The 15321-nt window shown below is 34.0% G+C and overlaps 1 protein-coding gene across 1 annotated transcript; it reads left to right on the top strand.

The window, feature by feature from the left end:
* Window positions 1-1104: 1104 nt before the first annotated feature.
* LOC144848223 (ubiquitin carboxyl-terminal hydrolase 16-like) lies at window positions 1105-15035 on the top strand. Its single transcript, XM_078704936.1, has 19 exons — window positions 1105-1250; window positions 2200-2314; window positions 3017-3096; window positions 3608-3697; window positions 4674-4777; window positions 5254-5363; window positions 6003-6091; window positions 6607-6654; window positions 6935-7087; window positions 7634-7767; window positions 8728-8815; window positions 9388-9478; window positions 10114-10202; window positions 10415-10471; window positions 10608-10718; window positions 11123-11954; window positions 12398-12486; window positions 12779-12865; window positions 13012-15035. The coding sequence occupies exons 2-19, from the start codon at window positions 2200-2202 to the stop codon at window positions 13411-13413; spliced, it is 2769 nt and encodes a 922-aa protein (XP_078561062.1). The 5' UTR covers window positions 1105-1250; the 3' UTR covers window positions 13414-15035.
* Window positions 15036-15321: the final 286 nt, after the last annotated feature.

Raw genomic sequence — 15321 nt, forward strand, 5'->3', positions numbered from 1 at the left:
GTGAGTTTCTCTCTTTGACCCTAAGACTAAAAAAACAGCATATAAAGGAAAAAGTTAAAACGTTCTCAATAAAGGAATTATAAAAAACCCTAAGAATTACTTCGACATTAAAATGGTTCACCTTCCTTAACGGATAAAGTCTCTGGTGTCCTTTCTTTACTTGCCTCTGTATTTAATTCGCAGCCGAGATTGTCCTCAAATATCAAATATAGTACCTAGGTATTTAAATGAATTATGGACTATATCGACTGGTTCGTCATTTATGATAGATACCCGAGGGCTCCGTCCTTTCTCCTTCCTAAAATCTACAATTATCTCCTTGGTTTTGGTGAGTTAGTAGGAGTTTCCACAAAATGGGATAAACCATCTAAAGCGGAACCATGACCGTCCTGTGAATTTTGAAGGAGAGACAGCCACAAGACAGTTTGCTGCGACACAGTCATCCGTGTATATAATATACAGGAGAGGAGAGAGGACTCAACCGTTGGGGAGATCTAATACTTGGCCTATAATCGATTCTTTCCAAAGATTAGGAACTACACACTGGTTTATAGAGGTCTGGAAGAGGTACCGAAGGACACCACTGATCTGATCCGCACACGACTTCAATGTTCTGCCCCCAACCATCGGGACCAGAACTCTTATTTACATTTATATTCCTGAGTAATGTTCTAACATGATCCTTGTAAAAATAATAATTTCATCTACATTCGGCTCTGTATTGCCAAAGTGTAAACTCCAAAGAAATTATTATTATGTAAAACAAAAAACAATTCTGTTGCAATTTGTTCTAGGTTCAACCATACTTTTACTGGACTATATTTAAACATAACATCCGTAACGTAAACAGATTCAAGACCACTGGACTGAATACATTAATTTCGGTTGAATAGAAATAACAAAAGTAAATTTCAATTATAATTTACTGGCTACAATACTTTAAAATATATACCATTATTTTCAATTTGTTTGGATACATACCCATGTTAATTCTCTGATTAATTTTAATGCTTCTACCACGTGACACGACATGATTAAGATTGGTGGTGCTATTCACTTTTTTTTTCATTTTTCATAGTACTGTAGTAGTACGGTGTGGTGTGTGGGATCGACACTGGGATCGAGAGAGGAGTTTTGACCGCGACGAGCTAACTTAAGACTAGGATAGGCTAGGCCTACTCGTTTCCGTGTTTAACAGCTTGAAAGAATGCATACCTAAACATAACTGATTTTTATACTTAAAGTACCAGGTAGGTTAGGTTTGATTACATTTCTACTAGGCCTAGGCCTAGTAGGTAACACCGCCAGCAAGGCTATTTCTATTCTATGTTGTTTTGCGACTCTTGTTGGAAATAAAAAGGAATGACATGGCTAGGCCTAGCTAGCTACTGCTAGGCCTAGGCCCTAGCTAGCTAGGCTAGGCCTAACATGGCTACTAAAGGCTAGCTATTTAGGCAGAAGTCTGACCCTATGCCTAGCTAGGGAGCCTAGTAAGCAAGGCTAGAATTGTGTAATAAAATAAGGTAACGTACGTTGACGTAGCCTCCTACTACTAGTACTAGCCTAGCTTACTTAGGCAAAAAGGCCCTGTGGTGGTGATGTATTGATTTGGATATATATTGGACGCTATGATGATATAATACCGCCGCAGATAAACAATTACTTTATAGCTTAGCTAGGCCTAGGCTAATAAATACGGCCTAGCCTATTTTTGGGGAATCCCACTGGATTTCCCCCATTTAAATATCAAATTTCATCTATTAATTAGGGTTAGTTTTATTATTAGGTGTAAACCCTAGGCCTAGCCCTATACTTAAAGATGTATTGAACCCCAAGAAACATGAAGATTAAATTAAATCAGACTTTGAATCTAGGCCTATAGGTTATTTTGGTTTCTCATATAAAATGACAAATTCAACCAAAAACCCATTGGCTGGCAGCCAATTTGATTATTTTTTGCTTTAAATCACAGTTTTTTAAAGGTAAATACATTTTTTTTCGATTCAAATTTTGTTCAAAGTGTTATGTGACATTAAAATGGCATATTCAACAAAACAATTAAAAAAATGTTTTTTAAAAACACGTCTTTAATTAAAACACGTCTTTAATTAAAACTTACAGTATTAAGTATCAAATTTCATAATTGAAAATAAAAATTGTCCTAATTTATTTTCAACTTTAAATCATTTCTTGTTTCAGATGCGGGTTAAATCCGTGGATGAGGATATTGAGATGGGTAAGAAACGAAAGAAAGCAGATAAGAATTATAAAGACAGGCCATCGAGTGATGAAGAAACTGGGGAATCAGTCTCAGGTCAGTTTTCTGAACCTCAATTCTTGAAATTGTTACCTCTGCATCTTACCATTACATCTTTTTAAATTCAATGAAATATACCCACCGGCGCAGATCCTGGGAAGATTGGGGACATGTTCCCCCCACATATTTTTTAGTGGGGGAATTGTCCCTTTCACTTTTCAATAGCAAAATTATTAAATTGTTGAAATGAAATAGAAAGTAAGACTTCTATGACACACACATTCAGAAAATACAATATCTAAGAAGATTAGATTTTGCGCGAATATAACCAGTGGCGCATCAGAAATAATTGTATTCTTCTGGGCGGAATTTTTTTGTGCTCAGAAATCGATTGAAACAGCCTATAAATTACTCAAAGAGCTGGGCTTCCAGATCCCCGACCGGAGGACCTTTGACGCCCCCAGCCAAATGTTACACGCTTCGCTCGCAAAATATTTCATTTTTATACGTTCCCCCCACTATTAAAAATGGATCTTCGCCGCCGCCATTCAATCAGTATAAATTTCTATTTGGATATGTACCATTTGCACATGATGCTCTCAAATTAAAGCCTTTAGTACTACTAATAATATAATTCTGCTTATTTTTTCAGTAATGAAATTATTTAATGAATACCAGTGAATATAAACCACATAATTATATTTGATTCTTTTAATGGTGTTTTTGAAGTAAACCTTAACATTTTTTTTTTATTTATAGGTTGTGAACATGCTTCAAAAGCAGCCAATCAGAATCAGATACGTAAGACCTTAAAAAACGCGTGTATTGGAGCTTGTGTGGTAAGAAATTGGGCCTAAAAATATTTGTTTACTGTCAAGTGAATATTTTATTGATTCAGTAGCAAATTAATAAAACTTCATCTCCGCTTTTAAAAATGTGGTTTGAAAAAAAGTGAACATAATGTTTGATTCAAGATTCAAGACATGTTGTATGTCCACCTAAAATGGAAATTCATTTGCTTGGCATAATTAAGACAATAAAACTACAAAAATACATCAAATTTGTTTTTAAAAAAAAGAAAAAAATTACTGTAGAAACACAGATTGCAAAAACTCCATATGCAAATGTAAAATACTGTTAAAACAATTAAAAATTATTAAAATTGATATACATATTAATATTGCAGTATAGAGTTATCGTCAAACAAATGTTAGAATCACACAAATGAATGTTACAGTATTTACAACAAAGAACTTCCTAGATCTACATAGATTGGCTGTTGGTGGTCATAATCTAATGCCATATCTATTAAATTTGTGACAGTAATAATGTAATGTATTTTTATTTCAGGAATGCTCAAAAGATAAAGCTGATGACGGGAATGATGTTGATTGTTCTCAAGAAGCTGCTGTTTGGCTTTGTTTAGCATGTGGTTATCAGGTGAGCTTATCCATGAATATTTTAAAGGACAACTTGACCGAGGACCATATTTTAACAACGTATTAGGGATGTACATATGATTTCAGAACCATTGCGAGATTAAGGATATTGCCGCACGCGCTCGCCGTACAGCCATAAATTTCTGTGACGTCACAGGTGCAACACACTTTGTAAATAAATCGTAAAAAATATAAATGTTGATTTTTTTATTGTTTCTTTTGCTTATCTGGACTCCTTCTTAAGTAGATTTTGCGATGCACCTGTGACATCACAGCAATTTACGGCGACAGCTGTATGGCAAGCGCGTGCGGCGATATCCTTAATCTCGCAATTGTTCTGAAATCATGTACATCCCTAATACCCTAAAATATGGTCCTCGGTCAAGTTGTCCTTTAATGATAGAGATATGTTAAACTAATCACAACCAGTGGCATAATGGCTATGAGAGCTCACTGGCTAAACCCAGGGGCCCCGGACCTTATGGGGGCCCTGAGCAGTACCCAGAAGAAAAAACAGGCATTAACACATGTCGATAAAGGCTAAAAACGCCCTAGGCCTCCAGAGTTGGAGAACCACTTAGTGTTCCTAAACCAGGGGCCTCTAGGCTGTACGTTACGCGACTGATCACAACTCAAATAGTATTCCACCACTAAGAGGAATGATTGAATATGACTGAATCGGCCAATCAGATATGCTAATTTGAAGCCACACCACTATTTTTATTGTGCAGTTGAGTGTGTATCAACTTCAAGAACGATTCTTATACAATCCTTGTATGCAAAAATATTATTATTTTATTTTCATTAATAATAGTTAATTTTATTCTGATTTTACGTGGTTGTACATAATATTTTATGTTATTATTTTTATATCTAAATAATGTTATACATTTTATATATAAAATAAAAATAAATTTTAATACCAGTACTGAATTTGTAACAATGTATTGTATTAATTTTATTTATTTTGTTGTTAGGGTTGTGGTCGATATTCACCCAATCAGCATGCATTAAAGCACTACAATACACCTCGTTCAGGAGCACATTCACTGTCTGTCAACATCTACACATGGGCTATTTGGTAAGCTTATACATCAAAAAAAAAAAGGAATTTGCTTGACATTGGTGCCATATTATGCTTTAAATATGATTATTATTTAAATATACCCAAAAATATTACATATGCGGTCTTGTATTGGTTTAACGAATAAAGTCAAAGTCCACCCAGCTTTTAGCTTATTTTAAGGCCTTCTTTTCAGCCTAATTACACACAGGCAATCTAGCAACTCCAGAGATCAGACGGTTTATCTGTGGATGCGACACAATCAGACCCTTAACAGACACTGTGTGCCGTGCTGCGAAGAATGTACATAGTACAGTACTGTAGGTATTTGTCGCAGCCAGACATGAAATCAAAGGACTGTTACAAATTACTATCTTGACAAGACGAGCTCAGTGTCCTGTTGTTAGATTGCCTTGATTACATCACAACACCCACCCAGAAGACTCTGCCAAGCAGGTATACCAACTATCAACACCACTTTTTGTTTGTTTTAGGTGTTATGAATGTGACAATGAAGTCCCTCAAGATGTACACAAAAAGGTAGAAGAAAGTCTACAGTTTGTTAAGAAACAGATGAGAACAGCCTGCAAGTCAACATCCTCATGTAAGTTGTTTATCTATTATATATCCCTAGCCTAGCCTACGATGATTAACTTGTATGAGCTGATTTAGTAAGCAGCCTGTTAAAATATGAAGAAACAAATAAAGTATGATCCGGGAATATTTATTGCTTATCTGCAAGCGACGATTTATCAAATGCAGGCCTTTTTTGTTTGCTTCTTCGCAGCGAAACTGCCACTAACTAGGCCTACTCCAAACAAGTCCATGTTTGCTTTGGCCTAGCCTACAGCCAAAGTGCGTGGTACAGTATAGAAAATAAATATTTACTGGGATTTCATCGAGGCATGGTTAAAAATATAGACCTCAGTTATCTGGAGACTATACTATATCCCTCGACTTCGTCTTGAGATCACTTTGGCCTATATTTGTAACCATGCCCCTCAGTCCAGTAAATATTTGTGTACTACTGTACCAGAGATATCTCTGAATAAACATGTAATGGTCATTATCACTGAACAGGTACAGAAGTGACCACAACAATTGTGTTACTTCACAGTCATGCATCATTGGTGTTTTATAATATTCAAGAATATGAAAAACACTGCTTTCATAACACAGAGTTTATATTATATTATCAAACTGCTAGAATAAAAAATCAATTTTACTTGATTATTAATAATAGTGAAGAAGAAAAAAGAAATAAAACCTGAAGATGGGGCAGTAAAAAAAACAGCAAATGTTGGAAAAGGCGACGTACCAGTAAAGGTCAAGGTAAGGGTCATTCTACTCAACATTTGCGTCAAATTAATGGACGTATTATTTAACACATGCCATCAACATTTTTAGTTATATTTAATTAACCTTTTTTTTATCATCAACTCATAGTGACCATTGTAGGTTTTTGTGATATTTTCTGACCAGCATTTGGTGATTTTATATCTAATCCTTGAGTGTTGCTGTTATGTAATTTAGCAAACTGCACAGCTGGTGAAACAAGGTTTATTTACACAGCATATGGTGTAACTTAACCCAAAGCTGCTATCTGTATAAATGATTGTGAAATTTATTTAATAATAAACCAATCAATTACTGATACAGAATTACTAATGAAGAAAACCAGTTTAGAATTACCAAATATGTTTGTGTGACTTTTCCAATATAAACCTACAAACTTTATCATATAATTATGAAAATATACAAATTGATGATATTTGATTGATGATTATTGTTCTATAGTATTACAAATTGTTATTGATATTTTCAAATGATGTTGTTTATTTTCTCAGGGATTAAGCAATCTTGGAAACACATGTTTCTTCAATGCTGTTATGCAGGTAAACTACTATTGTTTTCTTTCTACAGAACTCTTCTTTTGGGACACCCCTATTAAGGGGACACTTTGTTGTGTCCCGGTAGTGCCCCTTACAAAGGGTTCTACTGTTTTGTTTTATACATTTATTTAACGGACTGAGTTGAACTAACTGTATGTACAATTAATTTGAGCAATAAATATTACTGTATATTTTGGCCTTCTTGGTTTAATTAATACATTTTTGATTTATACAGCTGATAAATAATGCAAATTTTTCTTTAATGTTTTCTTTTGTTTTTTAGATTTTAAATCAAACTTACGTATTCAAAGATGTTTTAGACAAAGTTTGGATGGCACGAGATATTACCATACCAAACGAAACCAAGCTATTTATAGACGTTGCATGCTCTACCGACGAAGATGAGGATGAAAGTGATGCAGACAAGCACCTTATTGTGAGTTCCAAATGCCATGTTATATAAAACTTAGTGACACTATTAGTAGTTGAAATAATTGCTTACTAATCCTAGGGTCCCTGGTTCAAATCCTGACTCTATCACATTACAGAACCAGAATTTGTTCATGGTCAAAACCGTGCAACTACTGTCCAAGTAAAAACAAAGCTTTTCCCTTGAGACTTAAATTAGAAAGTGATTTTTTTCTATCCTGTAATTGGCCAGTTGAGAAAAACTTGTTGGATGTCGACTAAACAAAACCATTTTACTTTATTAGGATTTCAAAAATGTTAATATCAAAGAGTAGACATTTTTCTAGGTATTCATACCAACTTTATCGTAGTAGTAGTAGCCTAAAGATTGTGTGCTGTCTCTTCAAAACGACGCGACGTTTACATCCTGTGTTACCTCTCCATGAAATAATGCTATTACTTGCTAATAGTTATTTCAATTTACTTTATTCAAAAATGTATCTGCATTTGTATGACTATATTTTTCTACTTTCTAATCAGTTTTATTTAATACTTTAATTTGTTTAATTCCCAGGATGCTTTGAAAATACATCTACCAGAGGGGAACCCTTTAACGCAAGCATTGGCGCTTTTCTTCAACAAAATGCGTGATACAAGTCGCAGCTATGCTGTTAATCCAAGGGACTTATTTAACAAAGTCTGTGACAAGTAAGTATGTCTTGTACCCTTTGACCTGGCCTAGAAAAACTACAGAGTTATAGTGTGTGCCCTAGTGTATGTGTGACAAGTAAGTATGTCTTGTACCCCTTGACCTGTCCTAGCAAAACTCAAGAGTTATGGTGTGCGCCCTAGTGTGTATGTGACAAGTAAGTATGTCTTGTACCCCTTGACCTGTCCTAGCAAAACTCTAGAGTTATGGTGTGCGCCCTAGTGTGTATGTGACAAGTAAGTATGTCTTGTACCCCTTGAACTGGCCTAGAAAAACTACAGAGTTATGGTGTGCGCCCTAGTGTATGTGTGACAAGTAAGTATGTCTTGTACCCCTTGAACTGGCCTAGAAAAACTACAGAGTTATGGTGTGCCCCCTAGTGTATGTGTGACAAGTAAGTATGTCTTGTACCCCTTGACCTGTCCTAGCAAAACTACAGAGTTATGGTGTGCGCCCTAGTGTATGTTTGACAAGTAAGTATGTCTTGTACCCCTTGACCTGTCCTAGCAAAACTACAGAGTTATGGTGTGCGCCCTAGTGTATGTGTGACAAGTAAGTATGTCTTGTACCCCTTGAACTGGCCTAGCAAAACTACAGAGTTATGGTGTGCGCCCTAGTGTATGTGTGACAAGTAAGTATGTCTTGTACCCCTTGACCTATCCTAGCAAAACTACAGAGTTATGGTGTGCGCCCTAGTGGATGTGACTGGTAAGTATGCCTTGTACCCCTTGACCTGGCCTAGCAAACTCCAGAGTTATGGTGTGTGCCCTAGTGTATGTGTGACAAGTAAGTATGTCTTGTAGGTACCCTGCCACACTAGCAAATCTCCAGAGTTATTGTGTGTCCCGGAGTATGTAAACCCAATCAAGCGTATAAATCTGTAGTAAAAACAGTAGTATAAGCTAACTAACTACAGACATAACCATTTTACACATTTTCCATTCCTGTGTCCTTTCTAGAGCCTCTAGATTTAAGGGATACCAACAACAAGACAGTCATGAACTGTTGCGTTACCTTTTAGATGGCATGAAGAACGAAGAATTCAAGGTAATATTATATTACATTTACTGTCTTTTTTTTTTTTTTATTTAAAGGCTTTCAATTGAAGTTTCTAAGAGTGAGAAGTTTAGAAATTCACTTAATAAACAAAACAACTTCAGTTATCAGTTTTGATCTCATCTTTATTGAACGTCGCTTTTAAACATACATGTTTAGTTAAGCACTTCCCATCATCAGTGTAAAGCTATATTACACAGTGCGTTTATTTAAATACTCATTTACACCGGTATTTAAATAAAGTTATTCATTGTTTTAGGATTATCCTAAAACTCTGTCTACACTTTCAAACTTTATATAACAAAAATATATGATGTGCCCATACATGGACATGATGATGTCATATCACTACCATATTTGGGCATATCACACTTTCGTTGTCAAACTAGTTTGATAGTGCAGACAGAGCTGACTACACTATTGTGCTATATTTTTACACTTAAAACATTTTTTTAATTCATAGTTTTATTCTTATTGCTGTAGCTGCAATCTTCATCATCTAGTTACTAAACTTATATTTGAAAAGCTATAAATGATAATTGAAATATTTTGATTTTATGTAGAGAATGAAAGAAGGTATTTTAAGCTCATTTAACATGAAGAAGAATGTTAAGCCTGAAAATGTTGATCCTGAAGTCAAAGGAAAAGTAAAATGTAAGCAGTAATTTAATCAATAAAGACACTAGACCTGCAAACAGGTCATTTCTTGTCTTAAATATGCATTCTAAGGTTAATTATGATAAAAAAAAAAAAAACAATGCACTACCTAAGTAGCTCGCTTCGAAAGTTCTCTCATAGACATTTCTAGCTTAGTTTAGCTTAGTCTTGTAGGCATATGGCTGGTAAAAAGCGGTAACATACGAACAACGTACGCTAGCTATAGGCCTAGCCTGATGTTGTCTCATTGCTGAATTAATTGTCATTCCTTTTTTGCCAGAATCTGTTAATACAAATTGGGGAAGATCTTTTCCATGATCGTTAAAAGTGGGTGCATCACATCACAATATTAAAATATCAATCCGTGCAATGCATGTTGAGATTTAAAGCGGGCCACTTAAATTATTCAAATCGACTTATTTTTCACACTTTTAATCGTTTAAAGACGAAAAAAGTTATCACAATAAGTCCATATAGTATTTATTTTTACATAAAATGTAGTAAATTAGGTAAAAACAAACATAGGTCTAGTGTCTACACACATAGTAACATGGATACCAGTTCATATTAATAGTATTTTACGTACTGTAGATTCTTCAAGAATTAATTTTCGGGATTAATGTGTCTTTTAGATCTTGGTTCCATGTGTAAGCATACATTTGTAGACAGTGTGTTTGGCGGCTATCTAATAAGTGCTGTACATTGTCAAAACTGCAAACAGGTAAAAACAAATAAAAGCCCTATTAAGGGGACACCTTCAGGACCCAACAAAGTGACCCTTTAATAGAAGTGTCCCTAAATAGGGGTTGTCCGTAGTGTTAAAATATTATTTGCCCCTATTTTGTTCATGGAAAATTGTCCTCTTGATAAGAGTGTCCCAAATAATATTAATGTAGTGTAATTTTATATATTTTTTTTTTTCATCTATCTTAGGTTTCAGAAGTACATGAGGCGTTCCTTGACCTCTCGCTACCTATTTCAGAAGCAAAGGTAATACATTTATTTGATGTTTTTACAGACGCTATCACAATGACAATATGCATGTAAGCATGCTCATACGTTGCTCTCTGTAGCTTCATTGTCTTTGGTAAGAAGAAATAAGATAAAAAAAAATTGTACATTTCAGATGCGTAAACCTACATTGTTAAATATGGTAGAAAATCAGCAGAAAAAAGAAGAAAAACCCAGTAAACACCAGATGAACAAAGCAAAGAAGCAGGCTAGGAAACAAGCTAAGGTTAGCTCCGTTTCTGATATTTATTAGGAAGCTTTTGATTTGCAACAATCCAGGACCTAATTATGCCATGTTAATTCATTGTGCACATTTGAACGTGCCTCAATTCCTTGCCACAGTGTTATGGATTATAGGTCCAGGTGAAGATCAATGACGCAACATGCATCCCAAATTGCAAGATCCATATTATATACATTTGTACAAACTTGTGTATCGAAAAATTTTACCCGGCCAGGAGTCTAGAAGTAAACATTCTTAATCATGGCCAAAAACAATTAAAAAAGAATAATGGAATACCATTAAAGGCAACTTGTGGTTTTGCATAAAATAAGTACTTTAAACATGTACTGTGTTCCAGATTGTCTGGAATCTTTCGGTTGATTACAAAATTATTTTCTTTTCTTTAGTCTTCAAAAAAGGGAAGTGTGAAAGAAGAAGAAAAGAATAATCAATCGACGAATGAAACTGATCATTGCAATGACAACTATGATCCAAATGACGCCGATAGTGAAACGTCACTCGATCCACGTCTTAAAAATAAAATGGACAAAAACGCAGAGGCTGGTAACCTCTCCGACACAAGTCACTTGGAAGTGTTGGCCGCCATCGATGATAAAACAAAACATTTAGATAATAAAGAAGCGGAAGAACTCAATACCCGAGAACTTGAAAATAAATTCTCAAATCTGACGCTAACTGAAGACGAAAGTGGTGCACAACCAAATGGTTATTGTGCAGAGATGGAGAGTGAAGAAGATGCCATGAATAAACTATGTAAAGCGTCATCTGTTGTGAAGCAACCAAGCAACGTGCCAAACACGTCTAGCGATCCATTATCCAATGAAAGTGAAGAATCAGATTTGAAAGCTACCGACCAATGTAATGGAATACAAGGAAGCGCCAGTCATCAAACCAGCGGCACTAATGGTCATAGCAGTGAAAGCGGACACAGCCCAGGGAACTGCAGTCCAGCGACCGAACGTACAAATCAAACGAACGACTCTGTATTTGATGAGGATGACGATTCCGAGGCTAGTAAATCAAGCGTAGCATGTGGTGGGCCCGAAAAATCGCAGATTGTGAAGCGACGAACAAAGAGTGTTAGTAGTATGTGTCGGTACAATGCGAAAGTTAATGAATGCTCAGTACAGACATGCCTACAGCAATTTACATTGCCTGAGCTACTTACAGGATCTAACAAATTTGGCTGCGAAATATGTACTGAAGAAGCTGGTACAGGTAGGCATAACTATTTATAGATATTAAAACTTGGTTCTCTCACTTCGATGCAACACAAGGGTGTACATACAACGTAAGGGTGTACATACAATGTAAGTGAATTGACCAATCACAAGCCAAAGCAACAATTTAGATGATCATCGCATCATGATTTGTCATATTACTGTGTTGCCTCCAAGCCCTAAGCGATTTACGACAACCATAGGTACGTCGGTCATTGTCCGCATACAGGGACGTGGTGATGTACTTTCTCACTCGGTTCTTTGACACAGTTTTATAACAGATTCTAGGTCCAATGTGCGTATGTCAAAGGTCGTACAAATCGAGACCTATCTATTAAAATTTAATTTGTTGTTTACAGAATAGACAGGTTATAAACTGTGTTTATTTAAATATCTGATTTATTATGGTGTTTTTTTTATTTATTTTTTTTATCTTTTCAGGTAAGACTGTTTATCAAGATGCAAGCAAACAGATGCTAATTCATCGACCACCTTCCATTTTAACGTTACATATTAAGAGATTTATGCAGGTAAGCCGTAGGAAAAAATTATTCCTATAGAAGGCGACCACTCAATGTGTTTTGTTAAATATGGTAAATCATATAGAGATTGAACAGCACCGTGGAACAAGTGTTAATGTCACTTAATTCAAGGTTTAAAATATATGTATTGTTAAATATAAATGTGAAAGTAATTAGTCCTTTCTATTATCATAATTAATTGTTAAAAATAAATGCAATAATTTAAGCAGGGAGTTGTTATTATCTAATAACAACTCGCTGATTTAAGGTATTTTATGTCATCTATATTTTTTTTTTTCAGAATGGTTTCAACCTTCGCAAGGTTACTAGGCAAGTGGACTTCCCATTGTTGTTAGACCTGGCGCCTTTCTGCAGTACAAACTGTCGTGTAAGTTCATACTTTATTTTCTATATTAAATCATTTCATTATTTGTTGAGTAAAATATTTTTCTAACTCTACTATTATTTAATTTACAACTATGAAATTTATGATTATAAATATTATTAGGAAAATATATTATTTTGTCTGTGCAGCAATTTGCTGATAGCAAAGACAGAGTGATGTATGCCCTCTATGGCGTTGTGGAACATAGTGGTAGACTTCACTCTGGTCACTACACTGCGTATGTGAAAGTTAGACCGAGCAATCCAGACCTTTTACAATACACTTTAAACATACCAGCATGCAGTTACAAGAAAAACCAGACAAATGTATCACATGAGAATATAAAAACAAGCAATATTACTGATAATGAACATGAACAAAGTGAAGATTGCAATAATATGAACGGAGATAGTACGAGCGAAACAGTTCCGCAAGCGAAAGGGAAATGGTTTTATGTAAGTGACTCTCAGGTAACTGAAGTTGCGGAATCGAAAGTTCTCAAGGCTCAGGCGTATATTTTATTCTATGAGCGTTTAAATTGTTCTCCTTGAATAAATATATAAATTCACTTTCTGCTGACAACTCAAGTAAATGCATAAACCTGATAAAAGATATGTTTATTATAAAGGATCACGTCAAAATAATTCTATTGCTGTAACTCATTTTTTACTGCAGTAATGTATGATTTTAGTTTTAATGTATTTACGAGACATTCACTACAAATATGTTGTGTGTATGATCATCTAAAAATATGCTTGCTTAATAATTACAAACAGGTTTTAAGAATAAGAGTAAATAAAATGTTGTAACTGCAGAAAAATATTCTTTAATGTTTCCTAAGGAACCATTTTCTAAACTTATTTTCCAATTTCAGTAAAATCTGATTTTATTTAAATTGCACAAAAAAATGTATTACAGTAGTATAATTTGCATTCCAATGTAACTATTGTATGTAAAATTCATATGTGAATAAGATTATAAATATGAAAAATGAATTAATTCTGTATTCAAATTAATAATTATACATATGGGTCCTCTAGTAACCCCTTTATTAGTAACCCACCTAAACATTAGTATATGATCATCATTGTTATTTGAACAATGGAAATAAGAAATATACTCTTTCCACACTCTGGATTTTAAACACATTGTGGTGCGTCAGTACCAACATTTTGTATGGTGTATGCCTCTGTGTTTAAACTCTGGAGATTTGATGTGAAAGGAGTAACAGCCAATAGGACGATAATATCAGACAGTACAAAAAATCCTAAACATTGGCTTACAAAAGTATCCAGGATAAATTGTCACATGTATATTTTTTTCTATTTTATTTCATCAAGACCAACAGCAACGAAAACAGATACAATAAATACTATATGAAGCAAACTTAAATAGATATGTTGAATAGTAAAAATTAGCCTATTGAGCACAATTATTTAAAAAAAGAATACAATGAGTCTTGAATGAAGAAGAACTATTGAAAAAAATATCAACATTTAAATATTACATTTATATTGGTGGTTGAACTTCATTTATAATTTAGTGGGAATATATTTTCTGTAAAAAGTACTTTAGTTTTCTCTTCATAATAATTAAGCTTTCTGCTTTTAAATTATCACAAAAGTAGTGATAAATCATATATTGCAATAAAAAAACAATTATGTATACACTTACAGTGTAATTATTTGCTTATTAACTAGTTCTTGTAACCATGCCTCTAATTAAAGACCTCATTAGATCAGAAATTCAAAGCATTAAAGATGTATTGTCCCCTTGAACAATTTTTTTTTTTTTTAATTTTTTTGTTGAATATGCCATTTTAACGTCACATAATAGTAATTTACTTTGACCAAAAATTGGATCAGAAAATAAGTGATTTAAAATAGTCAATTATGTTGTGTGTATGATCATCTAAAAATATGCTTGCTTAATAATTACAAACAGGTTTTAAGAATAAGAGTAAATAAAATGTTGTAACTGCAGAAAAATATTCTTTAATGTTTCCTAAGGAACCATTTTCTAAACTTATTTTCCAATTTCAGTAAAATCTGATTTTATTTAAATTGCACAAAAAAATGTATTACAGTAGTATAATTTGCATTCCAATGTAACTATTGTATGTAAAATTCATATGTGAATAAGATTATAAATATGAAAAATGAATTAATTCTGTATTCAAATTAATAATTATACATATGGGTCCTCTAGTAACCCCTTTATTAGTAACCCACCTAAACATTAGTATATGATCATCATTGTTATTTGAACAATGGAAATAAGAAATATACTCTTTCCACACTCTGGATTTTAAACACATTGTGGTGCGTCAGTACCAACATTTTGTATGGTGTATGCCTCTGTGTTTAAACTCTGGAGATTTGATGTGAAAGGAGTAACAGCCAATAGGACGATAATATCAGACAGTACAAAAAATCCTAAACATTGGCTTACAAAAGTAT

This window comes from Antedon bifida, chromosome 7 (assembly GCF_963402885.1).
Source record: "Antedon bifida chromosome 7, ecAntBifi1.1, whole genome shotgun sequence".
NCBI lineage: Eukaryota > Metazoa > Echinodermata > Crinoidea > Comatulida > Antedonidae > Antedon > Antedon bifida.